The 26,346-nt window shown below is 38.5% G+C and overlaps 1 protein-coding gene across 1 annotated transcript in view; it reads right to left on the bottom strand.

The window, feature by feature from the left end:
* The window catches only part of FRMPD2 (FERM and PDZ domain containing 2), a gene marked incomplete at both ends in the record, with an annotated part of 57,755 nt that extends 33,572 nt beyond the window's left edge, over nt 1–24,183 (bottom strand). Inside the window, 17 exons of the mRNA XM_080347505.1 lie at nt 298–414; nt 539–646; nt 1,752–1,850; nt 2,851–2,954; nt 3,885–4,092; nt 6,678–6,834; nt 7,718–7,903; nt 10,175–10,327; nt 11,199–11,337; nt 11,434–11,584; nt 12,336–12,510; nt 13,182–13,253; nt 14,882–15,032; nt 18,410–18,494; nt 21,851–21,982; nt 23,163–23,289; nt 24,151–24,183. Of these exons, the coding sequence (XP_080203631.1) occupies nt 298–414; nt 539–646; nt 1,752–1,850; nt 2,851–2,954; nt 3,885–4,092; nt 6,678–6,834; nt 7,718–7,903; nt 10,175–10,327; nt 11,199–11,337; nt 11,434–11,584; nt 12,336–12,510; nt 13,182–13,253; nt 14,882–15,032; nt 18,410–18,494; nt 21,851–21,982; nt 23,163–23,289; nt 24,151–24,183 (2,197 nt within the window). The remainder of the gene's footprint in view (nt 1–297; nt 415–538; nt 647–1,751; nt 1,851–2,850; nt 2,955–3,884; nt 4,093–6,677; nt 6,835–7,717; nt 7,904–10,174; nt 10,328–11,198; nt 11,338–11,433; nt 11,585–12,335; nt 12,511–13,181; nt 13,254–14,881; nt 15,033–18,409; nt 18,495–21,850; nt 21,983–23,162; nt 23,290–24,150) is intronic.
* Nucleotides 24,184–26,346: the final 2,163 nt, after the last annotated feature.

Below are 26,346 nucleotides of genomic sequence, written 5' to 3'. Positions count from 1 at the left end.
AATAAGTGTGGAGAAGTGTATCTACTTCATCACTGCAGAGGACTATGACTCTCTAACAGAGAAAAAAATGCCAAAATTCTCTTCGTATTCAGCAATGCAGCCCATAATAGATTTTTTCACACTTCCTGTAGAACAGAAATCACATGATACCTACTAGAAGTTGACTCTCTTCACGGTTAGCCTATGCTTATTATAACTGGCACTGAGTGACAAGGGAGTACTACTGCAACCATAAATACCAGTGTCCTGAGCTAAATATTAGCATTCCATAGCCAGCAAAGGCATTTGCCTTTATACCTTTGGGTTGAGATATGATGAGCTCCACTTCATCAGGAGAATTCTGTATGATTTTAACTGCAGTATTAAACGAAACACCCTCAAGACTAATATTATTCACAGAGATGAGTCGTCCTCCTTCAAAAAAAAAAAAAAATATAAACCGAAGGAAAAGCACGTCTATATAAGGAAATAAGTCCAGAGTAGCTAACTTTAAACCATAAAAGCATTTTAGTTCTAATTAAAAACTAAGGACAATGACCTGGTTTGATATTTCCAGCTCTGTCTGCAGGTCCTCCAGGGATAATTGAAGCGATAAAGATACCGAGGTCTAATTTTCCTACATTTTCTCCTCCAATAATTATAAAACCTGCAAAAGTGAGATAACAAGAGAATGCAGAGACACTGGCAGTATTAGAAAAGATGAACCTTAGGAGTGCAAAGAACTCTTACTCCAACAGCATAAGTTTTATACATGGTCTGGAGAATGGGGAGCTCTGATTTACATGGCATCAAGGTCTTGCTTGGGAGAGATTTGAACTCACGTTATAATTAAAGTGTGCTGGTGACTGTGGCTATTTAAATACAATTTCTCACTAAGAATACTTTGCTGCCTTGGGACTTTAAAAGATTCCAACTAATTTCTTACAAGAGTCATAAACTTTGTGGACCTTAGTATTTAACACCAGTAGGAGAAAAATGGTATAAAGGCTCATTAGATAAATTCAAGCATTGTTCTACATATGTAGTCTAGGCCATATAAATTTCTAATGGATATGTAAGAGATATCTAAGAAAAGTAAATCTATTTTCAAGTAGTTCAGTTTCACTGTCCTAGCTCAGAATACTCTGCCTATTGAGGAATATATTCTTCTCACTGGTAGAATATTTGCCTTCAGGATCAGGATATTCCACACAGACCTGCACCATTTAGAAATTTGATTTAATTTTATGAATAATCAGCTGTGAAGTCAGATGGTCCTCTGAACTCATCCACAAGAACAGGATACAGTGTGATAGTGTATTAAATAACAAGAATGTTATCCACATAAGAATCCAAAAATCAGGAAACGTTAATGTTAAGCTCATTTACTCATTTTGCACCCCCACAGGCAAAACCTGAAAGCTTTGCACAACATCATCTCTCCTGTGTAAGGTCTAAAATAAATAAAATCACTCTGAATGCATTTCAGGTACAAAACTAGACCTTTGTTTCTTCTACTCTTAGCGCTTGGTCCCCTTGACCTCTGTGGCCTTAGTTAATCCTCTGAAAAAACTGTGGTCTTGATTTATGTGCTTATGTCTTTTCAGTCTCAGAAATTCTAAGTCCTTTACAAAGATTGGTAGTCTTATTCTATAAGAAGAATGAGGTGAAGAAGGTTATAATCTTGCTCAGCTTGAGTCAGCAAGTATCAGGATTAGTACCAGGATCTGACAGTCTCAGTAACAATCATAACATTCATGTTCCTTACTTACCAAATCCATTCTTAGGGTCACGTTTTAGGCTGACACAAATTATTTCTCTTTCTAGACCACTTAGCAAAACTTCCTTTTGGATGGCTGGTGATCCAGGTGCTGCAGAAACAAAACAGCCTGCATAAGTGTAGATTAATGCAGGGAGACAGTAGATTCATACAGTGTGAAACACTGAGGCTTCAAATATTAAAAATATGTTTTGTCCTTGTTTTCAACATTATCGTTACTTCTGAATCAATATAATTCAGGAAGGAAGCTCAAACAAATGTTTGGAAACTTGCATCCTTTAGGAAAGTATGTGTATAATAGCTGTGTAAGCTCTTATAATGTTCCTTTCTGGGAGAGCATGTGTTTATCTGCAAAGATTTTATTAAGATTAGGATATCTAAGGAGTCAGACTTGTAGTTCCCATTGAACATGAGGGTCATCTGGACATAAAATCTCCTATGGGTTCATTTGGAAACTCTAGCCTTTGGCCTTATGGGCCCTGTTAGCTCTGTAGGTGCACTCCAATCAGCACTGATTGTGATCTTGACTTTTGTAGTGTTAACTTCGCTTAACATTGTTTAATTGCTACAGTGTGTTTAAAGTATGGTTCTAATTTTAAAATGGACTAACCAAATAATCATAGCTTTGTTTTCCAGAGATCCGCTCACTGTGTGCATGTAATATGGCTTCTGTTAGAAAATTAGCTGTCCAGTTCTTATTCCAGTTAGTGCCACACAAATGCGAGAACAGAGGAAAGACCTGGAGCCTATGTTGTCTCACGCATTATTTATTGAGTTGTAGATCTCAACTGCAAACCAAATTATGATCCCTGAGCACAGGGATATTGCACCATTCAAGAGTCCTGGGTGTACTGAATAGCATTTGACACCACTGGTTGAATAATTTTTTCATGAAGTCCCTTACCACTGATCCTGACGGAAAGCAGGAGTGAAAGGGAAGAAAACAGCTTGTCTTGTTAAACTCTGGCTTAATTCCCAGGAATATAAGTGCAAAAGAATATTCTTTAATCTGTAAGTAGAATACATTTTGGTCTGCTGCAACTGAAACACTACATATAGAAGGGCACTGTCTCTATGATTATTATACTCACCACTGATTGTGTTCTGAGTTGAATGAATAGAGAGGTAGTCATAACTTCTTTGCTTTCCATTCAAATTGATGTGCATTTCTGACTGAGATAGCCCTGATGTGGATCTGCACGGCAGGAAATGAAGACCGTGTTACAATAACAGATCAGCAATAGTATTTAGTACTCTTCATTGTCATCAGTCTGTCAGAGCTAAGTTGGGAATACACATGTTTATAGCCTTTCAACAAGTATTCTGATTTCTGGGTTGCATTTCATTGTAGGGGAGAGGTAGTTTATTCTTGCCCGCATTTGCTTCCAAATAAGAGCTGACATTAGACCACTCATATCATGACTGATTTCCCTCTGTGTTTTTCTTTGAGCTGAGTGCAGGCATCAGGAAAACACAGCATAGCCTCAGCATGATTCATTTAGCCTTGCTGTCCATTTAGACAGAACCACATCTGAAAGTTTTCCTGGTAGTTCATGTTCTTCTTGGCTCTATTCTAACTCTTAGTATTCTAAAAGGCACTAGAATTCATCAAAGACCTTGAGACTGTGTGCAGCTATAGTAACCACCTACACTGGTGAATATACCAATGCAAATGTAAAGGGAGAAGTTCTTACAGTGTTTCTATGATTTGCACCCTTAGACATGGAGGAATCAGTTAGGCAAGGCCTGTTCAAATCCAGATTCCGCTGTGCACGCAGTTCACATACTGTCATTCCCAGAGAAGATATACAGTCCTTAAAGATTTTACTTTTTTTCTCCCTTCTTTTTATCCTTCTCCATAACCCAGTAAGAGGTTCATTCCTGAGTTTCATATAAATTTAAACGTCACTCATTTTCAAGCTCTTATCTGTTAGACTCTTAGCTTCTTGACTGTGTTTGCATTGCTGCTGGTCAAGAAGCCCCAGGCCTGATGGTGTTTTTTGGTGTAATCACAATAAAGACTGGAAAAAAAAAAAATCTGCCTCACAGTTTGCCATAGAAGTTTGCAGAGATGTAGCCTATGACTGAGTAGTATTAAAAATATTTAGAGGAAAAGCCAACCTACCTGCCAAGATTGCTTTTGTCTCTAGTCTTGTTGGTTTCCACACTGAGGTTGTCACAAGATTTGCTCATCATGCCGGCAGAAAGGTTTTCCAGGTTTGCTCCATAGAGCACATTCTCTGAACGAGACAGTCTCTGAATCAAGGCAAGGTGTTCACGCTGAGTTGCATATGCAGAATGTGATTTGTCTATTTCCACAAATTTACTTTCTTCTGAATAAGAAGGAGAGAGGGGGAGGAAGGAAAGATAAATCCACTGGTATTATCCCATCTTTTTAAGCTCCAAGGTACTTTCTTTCTAACCTTTTGAACATACCAGCAAAAAAGATTGATATTACAGTTATATTTGTTCTGGTATCTCTGAGGATATCTAGGCCTTGGAATGAGCAGAAAGGGTTTCCAATCCACTTCTTTCATAGACAGTACAGGCTGTATTTAGATTTAATTTCTATGAATTATATCATGAACTCACTTTCTACAAAGATGGAAGAAATGTACAACACTGTATAATTTAAACCTGAATATCTCTGTAAAGTATATTTTGTAAATGTTCAATTTATGAGAAATATCTGTCTGTCAGAGACTGAGTTAGCCAGGTTGTTAGTTTCCCATACTTCACATGCCCATCTCTCCAATACACGTATATCTGAGAAGACTGGAGCTCTACTAACACATAGTGCCCTCTTAAGTTCAGAGAGGGACCAAGGAGCTGGCTGTTCTCTCTGAGTAATTTGCACAAGTGAAGATGAGTAGTGGGCCATCTCGGTGGCAATACTTGCTAGCCAATTTTCCACCTCTGTTTGAAATCTACTACTTGCTTAAAGACATCTGGACTCTGCTACATACAAATTTATCCTCTCAAAAGATTTTGTTTCCCTGAAACAAGATACTGCTGGAGGAGGCATTGTTAATTTTTATTTAGGTTCTCAACTGTTGGGCTAGAGAGGGGATTTGAAGGAGAGAGAGACAGCAGGCAATTGAAGACACACCAAAAAACAAAACAAGAACCCTGCTTGGTACAGGCTAGCACAAACATGGGTTTTAATTCTGCTTGTATGTGCCAGCTGACCTCCGGTACATTTTTCCTAAAAAATATTAGCCTGACTGCAACTTTCTAGAACACTACTCTGCAGCATTAAACCTAGGCTCCCTCTTTCCTCACTTTGATCAGGATTATTTGTTAAGGCATCAGAAGGCTTAACTGTCCTCAGTATTGGTGCAGTCTGAGAGTTGCCATGGTGATTTCAAAGTAGGGGATTGCAAGCAAGTTTTGAAGAGATGGTGACTTATACATCTGAACAGTGCAGCAGAAGCAAGATTTGCCCTTGTGCAGATAGAAATTCATAATCTCTTACAGCCTCACTCTGGTGACAGAGGCAGCATTTTGAACTACTACTGGTCACTGCCTTCACAAAGCCCTTTTTCAGGGACAGTGAACACACAACAAACCTCTCAGAACCTGCAGTCACATGGCTTGTGCAAGTCTGGCTTGTTTCAGTGATTTGGGGCACTTTTAATCAGGACTTGGGTAATAATTTTCTTAGCTCCCAGTGTTTTTGTTCTCTTATATATGGAATGTAGGAATTTTAAAGATATATTACCACAAGCAAATGTAACAACTTTAAGATTCACTGTCAGCTCTCATTTGTATGTTACAAATCACAGTCCCAGTAAGTTACAGGAGCCCAAGCAACAAAAGGTGCCTTGAACCTCTAAATGTCATCCAAGCACCTTTTTCCATGGTAAAAAATGTGTGCAGCTGGAATTTCACTTTTCATTAAATAATTTTAGTAGGAAAGAAGCAATATATCAATCATCCCACTACATCCTTCCATGATAAAATTTGTTGCCAGCACTTCTACAGTTTTACTAGAGAAAGGAGTATCCCAGGAGATAAAGCATGACACTTGATTCTCCTGTTATGACTCACTGGGTCAAATACTCAGTGGTTGCAAATGATGATGATTCTATTCAAGGCAGGGGATGAGTCTTCCACTGGTGAAAATTCATGTTGCTCCACCGAAGTCAAAGAGTGATGAAAGTTGTCATCTTAGGCTGTTATTTCTCATGTGCATCAGTTTCCCCATAATGATCCTCACCTATCTTTACAGAACATGCTGAGAACCGTGGATGAGAAGTGCAACTGTGTAACTGCCCTGGGTTGAGCAGAACCTTGTCTTAGAAATTACGGAAGGTCTGAAGTCTGAGCAGGTATTATGTCTTCCACAGACATGATTTAAGCTAAGCTAAGAGCAGCAAACAGCTGCATAGTTGAGTGGGTATGACTGATGTGTCTTTGGCTCATTGGTTTTGCCCTGGGTCTGAACCATAAGCTTGAACCCCTTTCTTATGGAAAGATAACAAGTTAACTAAATTCAGCTCCAGCATATTTGGGCGCTACTTTAGTCATTCTTTGTGTGGAACAGGTTACATTTCTCAGGTTACATTTGGGGTAAGTCAGATACATTTCTTCAGAATTCTCATCAGGTTTCCTGAAGGAAGTGTAATTATGCCTTTTTTTCCTTTTTTTTAGTCTGAATTTAGCTACATAGTTATTATCATTGGAGAACTCCTTTCCACCCCCTTCATGTGCCCGTTCACGTCACATATTCAATTATACTTACACACCTCTAACTTCCAGTGAAGTAGGAGACATTATTTTCCAGTCTGCAAATGAGAAACTGAAGCACACTGAAACTGATGTGGCAGGTTCTGATTCTCAGCTTCACTGAATGCACCTTTCCTAAAATCTAGCCTGGTCCTATGGTCTGAATAATGCAAGTGCTTTTATACCTCACCTGATGAAGTTTGCCGAAGTTGCCTAGAATTCATCTGTGCATTGAATTTGTGCTGGGCAGAGCAGAGATCCAGTAGATATTTACATGTCTTTGCTGTATCAGTAATGAAGGTGTGTTTCTTGCCACTGAAGCTGCTTTCAATCATGAATTTTTTTCTCTGGAGGGAAAAGAAAGGCACTCGTTGCTTCATATATCAATCATTACACTGAGGGACTGAAAGTTCATTTGTATAATCTTGTTGCTTTGTTCAGTTGTATTTCTGCCTGTCTGCGTGCCTTGTGAGTGCAGTAAATGCCTATTGTGAATTCGCCAGTTGTTAGTGAGGTGTCTGTCATTGGGATCATAACTTCCCTATGTCAAAAGTCAAGAGCCTTTGGACATTGACTACATTGAAAGCAAGTTGATAGAATTGGAAAAATGTGGACCTACAGATATTTAAAATTATTAAACCAATTTAATGTGAAAATGCCAGTATCTTCAAGGAGCAGAGGGGCCATTTTGTGAGAACAAACAGACTGAGAAATGTGTGATGCAGGTGGACGTCTAAACTCTATGGTGATAGACTGATAAATCTCTCATTTAGAAGGGGTCACAATCTTGTCACCAGTGCTGTTTTGTTAACAGACACTAACATACTAAGAGATGCGAATGGGAATAATGAGATCTGGGAAGAGGGAGACATGACCTCATAACCTGATGTAGGTAGGAAAAAAAAAAAAGGGAGAAGATGATAGGAATTAATATGAAATATGCCATAAAGAGGTTTGACGTAGTCTTTGTAATAATCAACACCAGATTATTCATTTTACAGTAATTTGTACCTAGCCTTGGTTAAGAAACGCAGGACTAAACCTAAGAATTGAGTATCTTGGTATCTACATTCAGATCCAGCCTTGATTTTCCACTGTTTTTAAAAAGGACTTACCTGTGCAGAATAAGTCTAATTCTAGTTCTAAATGCAATAATTTATCAAAGTGACAGGCAGAACGGGAATAAAGTAGTAGTAGAGTGGAGAAGATATTCACTTTGTTCCAACTCACATGAGCTGAAATTCTTTCTGTTTCACGCCACTGGAATCTTAAACTGGCAATTCTTGTGTGATTTTTGACCTCGTACACAATGATGCCTTTGGCACAGATTCCCAGGACGATGTCCCCTCCTGTTCCTTTCTTCTCTTGGGACACACGGTAGAATAACACTCCATATTCAGGAAGTTGCTGAGTCACCTTGTAGAGAAAAAGTGCATTTACCACACATTATGGAAAATGAGGCATGGGAAGAAAAGGTAGGTAGATGGGAGAGGAAATGGTTTTGAGTGTATTTATTGAATATTCTTTCACTCTGTCATTAAACTTTTGAAAATCCTTACCAGATTTTCATAAATACTGCCTCACAGAATCATATAACTTTACTTTGGTATGTGATAGAGTCAATACAGGCATTCATTTTCCATGTGTAAAATTGAAATAATTCTTTATCACACACTACATTTGAAGAGGTAGAAGGTTTATGTAGCTTCCTGCACAATAATCTAACCATTACAGTGGCACTGAGGCCCTCAGCATTACTGCTGCTTGGCACTCATGTGCATTTCTGAACAGAAATCCATGCAGAATTAGTGCTTCTTGACTACGATTAAATCTTGTTTCTTTCCATTTTCTTTCCTGTGTCTTTGTTTCCCTGAGCAAACTCAGAAACCACGAGGTACAGCAATATGATGATCATAGTAAAACTGCTAATACTTTGGTGCCAGGGCTATTCTGACACTGTTACGGGCTTGTGTGCATTCCTTTCTATAAAGTGATGACCCAGCTGGACATCATAACTGCAGCACCACCACAGCTCCCAGCCTGCAAGGAACTCACTCAGATACAGACGCCCTATGGCTATAGTATTTTAAAATCAGACATTATAAATTTCCATTGACAAGAATGGTAAGTTACAGGGTTTGCAAAACTGTACCTCAAAGTATCTCACCTAAATATAGTGGTGATTTTTGAGGGAATTTCACTGCCCCAGAATTCCCTTCAGTGCCAGACTTTATAGTAACAGATCTTCAGCATTGCTTCAGCCTTGCACAGTGTTCATTGCAGGGTGAAAAGTTAAGTAGCATTATACTTCAAGGGACTGAGGAGCCAGCCTCTGCCCTGCCATCTAGCTGTGCAGAGCATACTCTGAGGAACTCACACAGAGGTTTTGAGGTTTTGGTTGTTGTTGCTTGTCTTTCTGCCCCTCCTTCACTTGGCCACAAAATGTTAAAGTGTGACTCAGACTCATTACAGAACTATGGAATAAGAGGAGGGTTTTCTGTCCTCTTTTGTCATCTGCAGATCAATATGAATTTATCCAAAGACTTTTTTTTTTTTTTTTTTTTTTTTTCCTGGGAGGCTAATGTAGAATCCCCAAATGACTTTTCAACTGTGAATAGAGATTTTCAGTGACCAAAAAAACCAACCCCACTTTAAGAAGGTCTCTTTTTCAAAAAGTATCCAGAGCACAAATGTTCAGGTCCTGAAAACTGGGGCATCTATCATCACTAGCTGAATCTGGGTTTTAATTTTTAATCCCTTTCATATTTGGCATTTGCATGTTCTTGCCATGGGGTCTATCTTTCTCACTTTATATGATGTGTTGGCTCCTTCTACAGACTTATTCATTGAAACAGATACTAACAAAGCTGCTTTTCTTCATTGGATTTGCCATGCATGATGGAACTGTCATTAAGGCTAAGCTTCAATTTATTTCTTCAATTCCACTGGCAGTGTTAGATGAGAAAGTAACATAATTAAACAGCAACTAAAGGAAAATGATGCTATAAATAAAAGCATGTGGCACTGCATCAAAATGGCTACTGATATTTATCCATTATCTAATCCCTGATATTTTTAATTTGATGGAAAGCAGAGAAGTTTGGAGGGAAAGGAGTATTTGGGGGGAGGAGGTCAGAGTTAAATCCCACATCATTGTAACACTCTAGAGCCCTAGAGAAATAGTCATGGGAGTAAATACTTCAGATAACTCCTTCTTGACTTTCAGGGTTCATAGATATTTTAAAATAAATAATCACTACATGTTTAGAAAGTAGATGACCAGCTGCAGGTAGTTTCAGAAGTCAAGAAAGTGTTTATTCCCATGTTTTATAATAATTTCTAATACATTCTGTAGGTGCATTTATAATCATCTGGAACCCAGACATGTTGGTAACTTGCTGAAAATTTGCATCAACCCTTAGGACATTGAAAATACCCTGAAATGTGCACTAACCCTTTATAAACTACCAGTGAAAAGAAACCTACCATGTAAACATGATGTAAGTTAGTTAGGGTGACAGTATATCCAGCAGAATGAAGTTCTGAGTTTTTTGCAGAGTAATTAAATTTGTTCACCATATCTAAAATCCACTGTGTCAGGCAAGAAGGAAATAACAGACAGTGGTAAATAGAGAGGGGCTTTCTATCTCAAAATAAATAAAAAATATTTGGGGAATAACAAGTTACCTTTAAAAATTCTAGTTCAGCTTCATCCTCAAACAGGGACCGATTCATACGATGTAATTTAGCAAGCTCTCGCTGTACGTACACCAGGGACATTTTCTCTATTCGGCTTGCTGGAATGTAGTCTTCAACACGAAAATAGCTCTTTCCATGCATCTTAGGGAGGAAAAAAAAAAAAGAAAAGAAAAAAAAAAAAAGAGAGAGAGAGAGACCTTTTGTTCTTTCTTGACTTTTCTTATTTGATGCATTTCCAGGGTGACATGTATGCTGAAGTCACCCTGTTGTAATTACCTAAAAGAAGATGGGGAAGGGCAGGTAGTGTCCTGACAGCCAAATGTGCCCCTTACACCTGTACTCAGCCAGGTGTGCCAAGGGGAGAAAGGAGCTGGGCCTGTGGGCAGCCCCGCTGTCTGGCACTCAGAACTGACAGTTCCAGCTGCATCAGCCCAACCTACAGTGGGGGACCGAATGCTGACCAGATGGATCAGACCACCCAGAGTTCAATTAATAGAGCTACACTGATTTACACAACTGAAGATATGACATTGAACATAAATGGCTTCAAAACTAGGATAACTAGTTCAGATATACCATCAGCAACCTTCCTGTCTTTGCAGATTGTGGATCTGAGCCTACACATGAAAGAGCTGTGAATTCTGGTGTGTTTATTTATTTTTCTCTTCCTTGTTTTCTAATCTCTTTAAGCCCCTCTGCACATCCAAGATGTGCCTATGTTGTGGATTTTCTACAGATTTTCTGGAGTTTCTGGGATATGTTATCAATTATGAAGAACCAAGAGTCTCTTATCATTTTGCCATGTTTTCTGCCAAATTCTTTGGGCTCATTACTGCTCAGTAATAAGGAAAATATTGTAATTCTTTTAAATTCAATCTGAAATGTGATTATTGAAGGACTTAGCTGAAATTATGCGCTATTGACATATCTTCTTTAAACTCTATGTGACAAACAAAAGCTGCAAAAGCTGTTGAGAGAGACATCTGAGAAATATTGTATTATTTATCCACACCTCAGAAGCATAATTGCCAAGCTCTGCCTGTAAAGCCAAAGCACCGAGTTTCAGGGCAGTCTCATCATTGCAGTATAATCGCTCCTCCAAAATATCTTTACGAAGCTGCAGGTAAAACTGATGCCTTGTCAAGCTGTGCCTGAAACACAAAAGCATTTAGGAACACAAAAGGAGCCTTGCACAGTCACCCTAAATGCTACTGGTTTTCCTGCAGTCAGCAGAACCATGCACTTACTGGATAACATTAAATTGGTTGACAAAGAATTTTATCCTTAGAAAGAGTGTGAAATTAATGATGGAGGTTTTCTTCTTAGGTTGGTCATTCCAGCCATCTGGTGCGACTTTGTAGAGTTTGGTCTCTTCATCTAAAAAGAAGAATTCTTTACCTGAAATCAGAATTTTGGTTCTGTGATAAGTCTGGAGGTACTTTAGTAGCTCAAAGTTCTCCTGTCTTCATTCAGTGCATCACTAGCAAAAAAAATAAAATGGATCTTTGATGTCAGTTGAGATTTACTTTTCTGTGTCATGGCTTAATTTATTATTTCTTTGATGGAGAACTTAAGATAACACTTAACATGTAATTAAAATTACAGTTGCTAGATGCTGGATTGCTGTGGTGTCTGTGGAATCACTCAAGAATTGATGGGGCTTGCATTCTGTTCGCCATTCAGGTTCTGCATCCCACTGTAATTCTCATGCCCTACACACAAAATGTGCTTCTTCCTAGTGCCTCAGCCATGCTTGCCACCAGAAATGGGCTAGGAGTCTTGATGTGGGTCTTGTAGATAAAGTAGCTGAGCCTTTACTCCAACTTATATCTAGGACCAATGACAGCCTTTCTCTGTACAGTGCTTCCTGGAACTTCTGCGGGGGCTACATGGCTCAGTATTATTCCAGAGCAAGAATGGGATGCAGCCTTTTCTGCATGGGAATATCAGCCAGTAACAGTATGACTGTGCACAGTCCTAGGATAGACACGCGTTACATTAGTGCAGTACAGTTTAAACTGACATACCCTACTTTTGCTTAAGCTTTGGATCTGCTTTCACCTGAAGATCTTACTAGAATTCATTAATAAGGTGACTACAGAGGCACTGAAATAGAGGACTGTGACTGTACTTAGCTGTGTATCATTACCTTTCAGGTAAGCCAAACCAAAGTAGAAATGTTCCACCAAGTTTGCATATGCCACCACAGTGTTGAAAACATCTCTTGCCTTGGACTTGATATCACATTGCACCTCAAGGCACTGCCCATTGAGTAGAATCACATTGAGATCCCTTTGGGACAAATAGGATTTCCCTTTTTTAGTCTACAAACATGTAACAAAGAATGAAGAATGAGTACCAAGTACAAGCAATCCAAGTTTCAGAGCATTTTGTTACTGAGGCTCCCTAGTCTCCTGTCTTTACACAACCTGATGGAATTGGCAACAACACTATGCTATTCCCTGCCTTCTTTCTCATAAATTAATATACCAAACATTTCTAATTTTTAAAAACTCAGGGACCCCCCCCCAAAAAACAGCGGAGCATATTCAGACTCTACAATCACCAGGCTTATTCTAGATTTTAGAGTAATTCCAAATTTTCTTTGCCCTCATTTTTACCACTGTGTGCTGTCAGCCTTTTACATTATTTTAATGAAAGGCGGAGGATCTGCCTGCAAACTGGAGGATTCCAATACATTGCCACTAGATGTCACATTGCATATTTGGTGTATAATCTTAATCTTAAAAGTCTTGTGCTAAAGTGAGCATTTTTAGCTGAGAAATTAAGATATTTTCACACCAGCAGAAATACCTATATAGAACTGAGAATTAAATGACCTCCTTTCAAGTGTCAATACTTCCTCAGGAACCCTGAGTTAGTTTGGGAGCAGGTAATGGCAAAAATACTGGGTTGGGACTCAGAACGCAACTTAGAGAGAGCCCCAATTAAAAAGTCACTAGATTAGTTCTAAATTCTTAATGTTCATACTTACCACAATTGATCCAGGCAGCTGTAAGGTCACTGGTGGTTCAGTAGACAAAATAATAAATTCTGGACCTGAAAACTGTAAGGAGGTAAGTTAGATGTTTCATAAATGTGTCCTTAATGTAATGAAGATCCCAAACACTAGTACCAATGTAACCCATTTCTGTTGATCTGTATGCTGTAGCTAATTGACATCAGTGTCTAATAAGTTGCAAGTGCTGATTGAAGATTTCTCTCTGTTTTGGGTCTCTCTTGTGTGGACTCTCTGGGGTCTGATCTGGGGTAAGCTCGTGCTGAAGCCTTTTCTTCTGTAAAGACACTTGACCAAGATCCATTTCTTTTGCAAGGCATCTATTTTCATGACAATTTCAAAAACTTAATTTCTCCGAGACCTTTTACCATTTGATTCCTAAGTTACTATGAGGACAGTCACAGACGTGCATACACATACATACGCACCACTGTGATTTCATAAGCTTAGCCTCCATAAGGAACCAGAGTAAAATGCAGAGCTGCTTTCTTCTACAAAATGAAGGCTGACTGATATTTTTTTATTAACAGACATTGAAATCTTTTGCTTTAACTTCACCAAACTTTAAGAGCACAAGGTGCTTTCTTTTTTTTTTCTTGCTGAGCATCTACCTCAAGGAATTTTGCATATTGGGATTTTTTTTTTTTTTTCAGATTAGTCTGTGCTTTTAGATCCTTGAAGCAGACAGAAAGAACTAAACGTCTGCAAGTGGTAAGATGTGGACAGTCACATCCAGCCATTCTCCATGACTTAGCATCTTTTTTGGATAAAATTTATGGTTTGTTTCATAATACTAGTATCATCCTGTCAATAGACAATGCAGTTTTGTATCACATATAAAGAGGGACTAGAACTCTGTTGTAACAGTTGCTACACTCCTTCTGAAGACCTCCATTATTATCCCAGCAAAAAACATATTAACAAGATTTGAAACTAAATTTATCTATAAACCAATAATTTTCCAAAGTATCTAGCTGAAAGCCTTGATTAAAGTTCTGCCACTAGTCAGTCTTGAACTTGTGAATGGCAAACAGGTGCAAGGATTCATCAGCCTGAAACCTGTCCCTTCTACTTTGACAACAGAAAGCTCCATGAACAGCAGCATTGCGGAGTTTTCTGTGATTCAGTTATTTGTGGATTTTTGTGAAACAACTGCCAAAGAAACATTATCCTTTCAACTTAACAGAGTCCTACAACAAATTGGCAACTAGAAATAAACCATTGGGTGCACTAATGGTTTGGCACACTCACTGCTAGCTTATGCTTTCCATCCAGGCATACACTGCAAAACAAAATGAAGTCTTTTGAGCACCATTGACCAGCATGTGTTTGTCTTCAGCGTTTTCATAACTGTTTTTGCTGCTCTGAAGTTCCTGTCGAAGTGGTTGATGAAAAGAGTCCATATGATGTTTGATGCTTGCAGAAATCGTGTAGATCAGAGAGGGTTCAATTAGAAGGTTTCACTTAGTCTTTATGGACAAGAGCTTTCACTTGCCTGCCGTTCTGAGTTATCACAACTCGATCATACCTAATTTGGAGTCTGTCAATTTAGAACACTCATCTAATGAGGTGACTCAGTAGCTAATACGCACATCACTGGCAGACAACTGGATGAGTGGTTTCTTTTCAGTGATATTTACATTTTGAAATCAGCTTATACATTTTTCATTAGTCACCTTTTCCTTCCTGTGGAACAAACATTTCTGTGATGCAGCAGCTGCTGTGTAGTCCTTTGTAGACACGGAGAAGGTGGAACCTAAACTTAGCAAGTTCTGTCTGCTGTTCTTCTGAGTTCCACCAGGGATTTCTTCTACTGCGCTGACTGACCTTCAAAGGAAAAGTCATAGTGAGCAATATAAATAGCATGCAATTGAAACAACACATACTTGAGGACAAAGAGCTTAAGGTACATTGACTGGCAGAATATTATGAAGTCCAGGGCAATGTCAGTTACAAGCTGTTAAATGTTTCCTTACAGAAAAAGGAAAATAATTTAACAGGGATAATATTACTGATACCCTTTGTAAATAAAAATAAACTATGCTTTAATTCAGTAACATTCTTTTCCCTTTTCCTTTTTCCCTTTTCCCTTTTCCCTTTTCCTTTTTCCCTTTTCCCTCTTCCCGTTTCCTTTCCTTTTTCTTTTTTTTTTTTTTTTTTTCCCCCTCATTTGGTGAACCAGATCTAGCCAGTTTAAGTCTGGTGTAACCAATAGGCAAATAATTTAGCCTCATGTCTTTCTGGGAATTCTACAGGATGAAGTCAATTCCTCATTTCTTATTTTCTGAACCAAAAAAGCTTCAGAAAACATAACATTTCCTGTTACATTATTCAGAATTTTCCAGGAATGGGAATTAAATTATTTGAATACAAATTCATTAGAATAAATTAATGTCTTAGGGAACTGAGGGAATTTTCAATGTAATTAAGAGAAAGATATGTGAAATCTCTGATCAGAAAGCTGTCTTTATACTGTACTTTTATCCCATGAAGTAATTGTGTTTTTCATACCAGTAGACACATGCTTAGAATAAATTGAAAATATAATATATACTTTTATGAATGAGGAAAGAATGCTTATGTGGGATAGAAAGAAAGATTTTGTTGAGGTGGATTTTTGTTAATTACATTTTTAACAAATGCCAAATTCATCTGGAAACCTTTTTGTTGTCCCCAAGTTTTACTCTTTTCTTTTGCATGTTACAGAATTGTTTCAGGGAGCTATTCACAGAGTTTCAGAAAGTTTTTAATAAAATTACTGGAGAAGTTGCTGATCTCTTCACCCTGGTATCAAGTGACAACACATGTGGGAATTTTTCGAAGTTGCATCAGGAGAGGTTGAGACTTGATATTAGGAAGCATTTCTTTACTGAGAGGGCAGTCAAACATCCAGAACAGGCTTCCTAGAGAGGTGGTTGATGCCCCAAGCCTGTCAGTGTTTAAGAGACATTTGGACAATGACCTTAATAATATGCTTTAACTTTTGGCCAGCCCTGAAGCAGTCAGGCAGTTGGTCTAGATGATTGTTCCAGGTCTCTTCCAACAGTTCTGTTCTGTTCTATTCCATTCCATTCCATTCCATTCCATTCCATTCCATTCCATTCCACTCTACATCCTATCCTCTCCTATCCTCTTCTAGTATTCCTCTGTCTATATATACTTTTTTATTTCTATCAACACAACCTCATAAAGGTCATTAGTTAGCTAAGAAAAATCCCTAAAAATGACCTGATGTGACTTTTGTGGGTATAAAAATATGATTATCTTAAAACCCAAGATCCTGTATTAAGAAGACTTTATTTTTTTATTTTTTTTTTCCTGTGGAAAATGCTTCCTGTTATTAGTCCTATAAGGTGAGAGATGCCAGACTTGACAGCTGTGTCTTCTTTATATATAGGCCATAGTGCTTCATATACTTACAAGCTTAACTTTATGAGATGAAAATTATGTAAGCTTACAGAAGTGAGCATTAAGATATTATTAAGCTTTATAGATAGAATCATAGAATCATTTCAGTTGGAAGAGGACCTCTGGATCATCGAGTCCAACCATAACCTAACCTAACTCTAGCACTAAACCATGTCCCTAAGAACCTCATCTAAACCCATCACTAACTCTTGTGGTGATTGAACTCATATATGGGAAATTGGTGGTTTCCAAATTAATTATTTCAACTCCACTGTTGTCATGCTACTTACAATAGGATGGTAACCTTGGTAGAAATTCAATTGCAGATGCTTACAACCAGAAGTGGGTTTACAGCCCCTGTTGCAGCATGATTTTAGATCAAGGATACCAAGATGGCAGCCAGACTGGTAGTCAGAGGCATGGAAAGTGCTCCAAAATACTCCATAAATAAATCTTCTGTTACTGATATCATTATCAGGTGTGTGATGCATATAGAGATGTCTGTATATACACATCTATATGCATGTGTGCAGTCAGACAGGTAGACAGAGACTTTGTCCTTCACAAAAGCTGCTGCTATCCTGCAACCTGCGTGTAATTCTTATTGCAGGTGTAGAGGTGTACTGGGCTATCTCACATCGCTCAGATTATTGTGGCTGATTTATCAGGAAGTTCAAACTGTTTACTTGGGATACATTTAATTGGGAGTTGATCTAAATGGAGCATTTCCTGTAGGCCTGAATTACCCACGTCATAGTTAAAAGAAGAAACTCCTGTTTAACTGGGTCAAGAACTCAATTTAAATGGGATGTCTGTAGGGATTACACGATACTTAAATATGGTATTCTGGTCTTCATGGTGCCTAGAAGCTAACAGTACTTACATCTCTTCTTCACTTGGAAACAGGCGTGATTACAGCTGTACCATGCTAACACCCAGTCTAGAAAACTCTTGTTTGGCAGCAGTTTTGTTTCCCTGGCTTTTGAAAAGGAGTTAGCATCAATTGTAAAATACACAAGCTTTCCTTTTCTGTGTACAGGGCTGCTGTACATGCCATGGCCGAAATAGAGGCTAATCCTCATGACAGAGCAGAGGTCTTTACTGCTTGTGTCCCTGGGTTACCTATAATAACTCTTCAGTCAACTGGCAGGTCAGGGCTGGATATGGTTCGCAAGTAAGACAAATTAGTCTAAGAACTGACATGGAAATGCAAATACTTCACTGAAAATGATGGATCACATACACGATCTGTCTTAAGCACTCCAGAACAAATCAGGACTCTGATAATGTGACAGCAAGGCAAGACCAGATCCAAAATCTGAATGTAGAGAAATATGGACTCTGCAGAATGCCTTCCCCGTGAAAGAAATTAGTATTCACATGTTCTCAATGGGCTTTTCCCTTCCACACTCTCTGTGGAGCTGCTTCCCAGTTGTTTCAGTCACAGTGAGCTATTGCTGCTTACCTGTCTCATTCTGATGGAGACATGCTAGGAACAGTTTTTCTGGGAGGCCAGTGACACAGGACACAGTGGTAAAAAGTAAAGGTGGAAAATTTCAACACACTTTTTTGTGTGGATTGTTCACGGTCCAAGGACCATTTCACTAGAGCATTTGGACTCTTCCACTTCATGCCAACTGAGTCTAGGTGCATTTTAATTCGACATAAACAGTATCATCAAAACAGGTTCAGATGGTGACCCAAGCATTTTCTGATAATGACATTTCCACACTAGTTGTCTGCTTCACTTGGTAATAAAACAACTTCTGTCTCCTAGGAATATGAGTTTTGATTACCTGTTTATGAAGAGCTTGTAGCTACTTTGTGTCCTTGACCCACTAAGGGTGGGGTCCCATGACCTGTGTGTCTGTGAAACTCTCCCTGCAATGAAAAAAGGAAATTTCACAATTGAAGCAGTTGTAGCAGTACTCAGGATCTTGGGACAACTACAATGAGGAGGAAATTTAGACTGGCTACTTCTTCTCTTGTGTCCTTACTTGGATATGATAAATGGCTATTTGATAAGGCTAAGTGAACACTACACCAGCAGTATTCCCAGTTCTGTAGTTATTGTTACTTCCTCTTCATAACCTTTCATGTGTATGTAATTTGGAAAATAGCTCCTTAGGTACAATGGCTGTTATTTCCATATGTATGAAGGTAATTTGTGAAACAGCTTTGCTTTTCAGAAATTACCCCTAGTATTCTTTGTTCTTTTATTTCCAGACACGGAACTGGGGTTGGAGGGCAAAGGGGGAAGCCATGAAACTCCTCTGGCTTAATCGGAGTAGGATATAATATCACTGAAATGAAAACTGTTTGTAAATATTTCAGTGGTTATTTGCTACATTATATATCTTGTGGATGTTTTTTACATCATAATATTCTAGTGGGAATATAGGATAGTTTGTGAGACATTAGCAAATAAGATATGTATATTTTTTCACCGTCAGTCACCTCTGCTCCTACAGAAAGGATGAGCATTGTTTTGTCCAAATACATGAAGGCTGAAATTTAGAGGTGGAACCAGAAAGGGTTATGCAAGTAGTAGTTTATCGAACATTTCTTCTAGAAGCAGAGATGTTTTAAAATCTTTAAGGAAGGGTGGGAGGGTTAAATTTTTCACTTGGATCATTTCATTGATCCTATTTGAAGAACTGCATATCAAACTATTACATTATCAGAATGATAGAGGTGATGACATGAGCTATGTGGAAGCAATCATTTAGGTCAGCTTTTTCTCCAGGTAAAATATCCATGAACTATACCCTGAGACCTCACTCTGAAGTCCAACATGAAAACATGGCATTGAATTCTAATATACCAACCTCTAATTGCAATTTTAAAAACTAGAAAATCTACAGTCACATTGGTAAAACATGCATAAACATATTTTTTCAAGCTGCAGATGGTAGTGACAAAATGTGAGATCTGAGAAAAGCCAAATACTTAGGGCTGGTTACCAAAGTTAAGATTCAGTCCGTGTTCTGAAACCACATGCTTTTTAATGAGAAATCCTTGCAAAATTATCTGCTTACATTATAGGTTTCACGTAATTGTATAAATACACTTTGACAAGCACATGAAATTCCTATGAGTTGTTTTTCTGTCTCAGCTGTTATGGAAGTTGGACAAGTTGGCTATTTTCACTGGCCAGATGCTGTGCTTTGATCACAAATCCAACACATTCCTGGTGTTTAAGTGACATGTGACCCTCAAAGAAGTTGATCCTGTAGATTATTAATTTATTATATGTTAAATGAGCTTCTAAAATGCAGTCTGGAGAGAGATATTGATCATCCTTGATAACAGTGATCTACTAGATGGTAATATTTCTTTTCAGAGAAGAATGCAGTTTTCTAGTACATTATCTCATAAAAGAATGTCAGTGGTAGAGAAGCTCTTACATCCTGTGTTTTCTCCTGTATTTTTAGAGTTTTGTCTAACAAAATCCTGAGTACAAACAGCTACCAATGTTCCAGTGGAGACTGAGATACCCACAAATTCACTGGAATTCGCCCTTTTCAAGTTTTTTACCAAAATTTTTAGAAACAATTTACAAAACATGCTTCTGAGTTTACTTTCACTTTGTGCCACTAGATATGCCAGTGACACATATGTTTCACATAGGGAGCAGCTGTAATTGCAGGTTTTTATTGCTGCTGATATTGATTGCAATTCTGGAGCTTCAGAAAAGCAACGCCTCTCAGGAGGAGAGTATCAACAGCAATTGTATTAATAACCTTATCTTGGGCTTGAGGGCTAGCGGCTGAGAGGCTATTTTTCCCCCCTCCAGGATGTATTTGCTTTCTCTCTGTGAATTATCTCCTGGAAGACTTGTGATAAAGCAGTGTGCACCTAGTTTTTTTTGCTATCTTCCCTAGGCAAATTAGTCCCTTGAGATCGTGCTCTGTGCCTTTCATTTTTTGCCTAGTAAATTTTAAACCTTTCAAATTTGGAAGAGCGTGGGTAATATGTTCCAACAAATTTCATGACAATCATCAGCTGGATATCAGAACCCCGAATTAGTGCTCCCTAGTGAGAAAAAGCAAGGACTACTCAGCAGTTTTCTGTTATTTATGGCATCAATGAACTCCCCAGTTGGTGTGCATGCCTTGTTACATTGTAACTGATGTAGTGAACACTAGGGTTATTACCCTAGAGAAGTAATTTCTGGGATAAAAAATAAACACATGCCTACAGAGCACATTTGAATCCACGCCACAGGAGGACCTAGTACTTAATTTCTCATGGAGGCCCATAGAGGGAGGAAGTAAACTCCAAAATACTGAAATAAACTTCCACCTCTGGGTCTGGAAGTTCAGGAGAAGTGCCCCGGGCAGGATGGAAAAAAATGTTGAAAGCAGATGGAAGGGTGGATAGCTGTGGAATGGAGAATAGAAATGGACAGGAGTCTGAGAATGAGGAGCTGGTATGGTAATCTTGTGTTTTTTTAGGAGATACTGATGATATGATACTGATTGGCTCTTGGGCAGTATGAACATCCTGTCTGCATGTCCCTTGCTCACATTCCAATTTAAACATGAAGATACACACACACATCAGTACACACCTTCCTGCTGAACTTCCTTCTTTGCTTCATCCTCTCCCCCTATACTGTGATTTAGGTGGCTTGGGAAGGACCCTGACCGATGTCTACCACAGTGTCTTCACTGAATGGAATCCTCTCCCTCTTTCATGCTTTACCAGCAATAGCAGGATTGAAAGTGGAGCTAAAATTCCAATTCTGATATCTCCAGACAAAGTAAATCAGAGGAGCAGCATTGCAATCTGGCATTCAGCACAATGAAAACAACACACTGAGCAGGAAATACACAATGGCTTTAGGACAAAAATGAAAGTAAAACAGAGAGTTGTTTTCTTGTTGTTTTGCTCTAGATTTCGCCTTGTCTGTTTCAAGACCTCATATACCAGAAACATGCTGTCCAGCTTTGTCTGTGATCTGCTGAACAGCTTCACCTGGTAAAGGGGGCATAAAACAAGAAAGAGGTGATGGTGCTGCATGGTAACCAGGGAATATACAGCTTTACAGTAGGACACAATTAAAAAGGAATCCAGTACAAAAGGATCTTTCTTTTCTGCAGCTTAGCACAAATATTCCTCCCTAGTCACACAACCACAAGTGCATGGGAATGCCTATCACTATGGGTAGTTCCACATTTCAGGGAACAAAAGTGATGAGTACATAATCTATAAACACCTTTAAGGATTATTACCTCTTCTGTGTCCTCGGTTAGACAGTATCAAAGATGTACTTTCAGAAATACTATTAGAGTCACTGTAGTCCACAGAAAGTTGTCTGTAATCTTCCGTTGACCGACTGTAATTCATTAGTCTGGACCCTTTGTCTGGAAACAGAAAGGAAATACAGTGATTTTCATACTTTAATTATAAGTCATTGTGTCTCCATGATAACATAAATAACATTAGGCTTGATTAATTTTTATATAGTCCATATAGGGGGCTGAAGATGGGACCACCTCTTTTGGGAGCAGCAGAGTTGTCATCAGCTTATGCAAATGTGAAGCTATGAGCTCAGCATCTGAATGTGTGAGTGAGCCAATATGATCTGATGGGTGGTTTGTTGGTACATTTTCAAAAGAATCTACTTTTCTTATGAACAATAATACCTAATAGAAATGTTTCAGAGGTATTGAAGTGTGTGTTTAATTTTAGTTGAAGTTAATAGAACTTAGATGTGATTTGCTGAACAGGAATCGGATTGTTCATATGCATAATGTTAAGCATATCCAAAAAAAAACCTGCATAGTTTGGGCCAGCCTTCCCCTTGCCCTAAAATCACAGATTTCTGTTGAAGTGAACAGTACAATATAGAGACTAGAAAAAAGATCTATCTGAACCTGAAGTCTATATTTAGTTACAGTTAGAGAATTACTATGAGGGATAACAGAATCTTGGTCTTAGTCAAATGAAACATGAAATTAGTATATACTGGTTTATTTATATAGTGAGCAGGATTTGGCTTTATGTCTTGAAATCACTCCAGCAATCCGTGTGTGAATTTGTACAACACCAACTTTTGAATTGAGAAAATGGAACTGAAATAAAAAAGAAACCTCAAATTTTTGCTTGAGTAACCAAATAGGAAGGATTAATATATGTTCCTTAATGGCAACAGGATAACTTCACAGAATCCCCCTCTGTACCTTCAAAAATACACTGGAGTATACAAAGTATAAAAGCAGTTTTGAAAGTAGGTTTTTTATTATCTGCACAGGTTTTATTCAAAGTGCTTTAAGAGTTGTATCTGTGCAACCTAATTCATTATCACTACTTCGCACACCTCACACTACTGTCCTTTGAGGAAATAAGGAGCAGAAACCTTGCTGACTTGCTTCAGAGTCTTTCCATTATTAAGTCATTTGTATGTAAAGCAAAAAGTATCCTCTCCAACACTATGTGTAACCACTATAGCATGAAATTAAATAATTCACCTAGCTTGGGAAAGACTCAGAAAAGGCTGGCTGTATCCTTATTAGACAGTTCAGATTTTAAGTCTTTCTTTACCTTGGTGAAAATTCATCTGGGAGGACAGTGGTGAGGTGTCCGATATTTTCTCATGCAGTCTTTTCCTTATCACATGACTTCTGTTAAGCTGAGAGGCTGTGCTGTCCTCAGTGACTACCCACTCTACCTAGAAGACAGTAGTGCTGCAAGTCAATGTCATATGATATCCGGACTTCAGACTCTCATACTGAAGTGATCCTTGCCCTCTGCTTGTCAGAGGTTGCTGATTTGCAGCCTCATATACTCAGATTAACACAAAGCAGGATTGAGTTTTGATGGCTTCATGCTCTCATGTGAGCTGTGTTTAGGAGGGAACACTCTCTGTTACAGAGGGAAATAGAGTAACAGAGAGTGCAAGGGAAAAGTTCATCTCAGCATGTTAATGAATACTGGTTGAAAACATAAAAAAAAATATTTGCAGTGTGCTTTCTTCCAGTTTAATGCAGCTTGTCAGCAAAAAATATTTGTTGATATTTTGAATCTTGAAAAGGATGCAGGTGCTCACTTATTAAGACTTCACGTGGTCAGGCTTGATTGCACAGCAAACATTCAGCTCCACTCCAGGACGATGAATGAAGTTCTCAATACGATGTAAATGTGATTTCTCTGAATTTCACAAAGAAGGTCTGAAACTAGAACGGCAGTGGGGAAATCTCTTGTGTAAAGTCCATTCCTTTGACCAATAAGAAGTTTCTGTAAAGGTTATGATTGCTTCAGTATTAACCAAAGAATTAAAGATACTGTAAGTGCAAAAGCTGGTTTGCATCATTTCCCAGGAGCATAAGAGTGGTATGAGAGATGGCTTCATTGCCTCGTTTGCTCATACACATGGTCACTCAGTTCCCTGCTTAGAAGTCTAAAACTAAATCTCACTACCTTAATTCATAAATGCATTAATTTCATGCAAATGTTCACCCATATCCCATGTTGCTGCTCACCTCTCTCACCAAAGAAAAGGAAATGCTTAGAGCATAGGAGTAGTACCTACCTCACTGACACTTCCCACAGCAAACTGGACCATTTTCTTTATGTAGACATTCACTGGTAAGGAAGCAGTTTCCTTCTGATGTGCTTCACATGCTTCCAGAATTGATTCAGGAGAAAGTCTTTTATGTGGCAGATCTTCACATAGTGTCAGCAAGAGCATGTGTAGTTGATCACTCAGCTGGAGGGACTGAAGCAAAATGGAGGTACTGTTAATATTTCCCAAAGGTCTGAAATTCTGTGTAAACTGGGAACAGGAATTACTGTAAGCTTTTCACTCTGGATGACAAATGGGCACTGAATTATTTTAAACTTTGGGAAAATTCCAGACTGGCAGCATAACATCAGTAAATAGAGCCTCTAATGGGATCCAAGATAGCCTTGGAGTGAACTGTCATCTCTTAGGAGGGTCATGAGCCTGCATAGGGGCTTCTTGGTGACAGACAGGCTCAGTCTGCTCTACAGCTTTGTTAATTGGACTGTGAATGTGAAAGATTCATGCAAGAAAGAGATGTGGCTATATATGAGCTTCAAAGAGGTGGAGTTATAGCAGTCAAAACTGTTGCCATAGAGACCAGATACTTACATTTTGGAGTCATTTAGCTTATAGAGTCTTTTCTCTTAGACTATGTATACCCATGAAGGAGAGGTTAATTCTACTAAGAGTTTGTGCTCTCCTAATCAAAAACATGTAATCAAAAGCATGGATATAGAAATGAAGCAAAATGTATGCTACAAATCTTTGAAAGTATTCTAGGTAAACAAGAAATGCAAAACTTCAACTAGGAGAGATGCTGGTAGAATTTACTCAGAAATACGGAGTTTTTTAGTTTTATTCCAGTATCGCATTCTTTGAAAAAGCACATAAATGTGCACAGCACCACAACCATGCCAACATGTTGTTTTTCTTTTCGTCCTTCCTATATTTGAACCATAAAATTATTTAGTTTAGAAAGGACCTTAAGATCATCGAGTCTAACTGTAAGCCTAACACTCCAAAATCCACCACTAAACCATGTCCCTAAGTGTCACATCTGTACATCTTTTAAATATCTCCAGGGACGGTGACTCATCCACTTCACTGGGTAGCATATTCCTTATTAAAGTCTTGGAATAAGTAATCTTCACTCTTAAAAGCAAGATACAATTCATCTTACTGGGAATGTTTCTGATTTTTTAAAAGAAAAAAAAAAAAAGAAAAAAGAAAAGAGAGATGAGGCCTAACTAATATGATTTGGACGAACTGGTATTTTTGGTAGAGTCTGGCCCTTGACACAAGCTTTTCAATTCTATCCAGTGGTCCAAAACATAAAGCTGCTCGCTCCTACTGAGACTTCAGGTCATGCCTCTCAATCTTTGAAAGTATCAATGTAAAATAGAATGAAAGCAAACAACAATGTTTGTGTTACTGGCCTGGTTTGGAGGAACCTGGTAGTCTGCTGACCAATAGAGGGTCATCCCTAAGGAATACACCAACATCTGGAAAAACAGAAAAGAAAACCCCGTATGAAGTCAACATTAAATACAGAAAACCCTCATATAAGAGAGACCATCTTTTTGTGTCACAAAATGACAGATGCCAAACTGTGGAAGGGTTTTGATAGATAAAGATCTGTTGCTGAATTAGTCAGGCTCAAAGGAGTCTCAAGGCTGCTTCGAGAAGCTGAGAACAGAATCTGCTGTGAGAAAGAGGGGCGTTCCACAATCACCGAGGTCCTGGCGTGGTGTGAATCATCGGACGTATCATCAGTGAGACTCCAGCGCACGGACAGCCCACGATACTCATATAGCGAATCCATGCTTGGAGCGTGGATGCGTGATTGGAATATAGTTACATATATAAGGAGACTTGTTTCTGTAATAAATGGCTTAGCGTGATTCACATTGAATCGACTTGTTTTGCTGAGTCCTTATCTTGCTCCTACACCAAACAGATAATTAAAAAAAAAAAAAAATAGACTAGAGGAAACGTATAAAAGCACAATAGCGACTCTTGGCTTGTGGACTAGGTAGCATGCAATGAGTATTGTTCAGCTTGAGTGGCTGAGCCAGTCTGCCCTCTACTCAATGATGTCACGAGTAGGAAAAACATTTAAACTCCTTAGTTTTGAAGAACTCCCATTGGCAATTAAAGATCTCACCAACCTGTGGGACTGACCAGCAGTCATGTCCAGGAAGAGGATTACTGGAGTAAGGACCA

This window comes from Nesoenas mayeri, assembly GCF_963082525.1.
Source record: "Nesoenas mayeri genome assembly, chromosome: 7".
NCBI classification, from domain to species: Eukaryota; Metazoa; Chordata; class Aves; order Columbiformes; family Columbidae; genus Nesoenas; species Nesoenas mayeri.
This window is presented reverse-complemented; position numbering and strand designations above follow the sequence as displayed.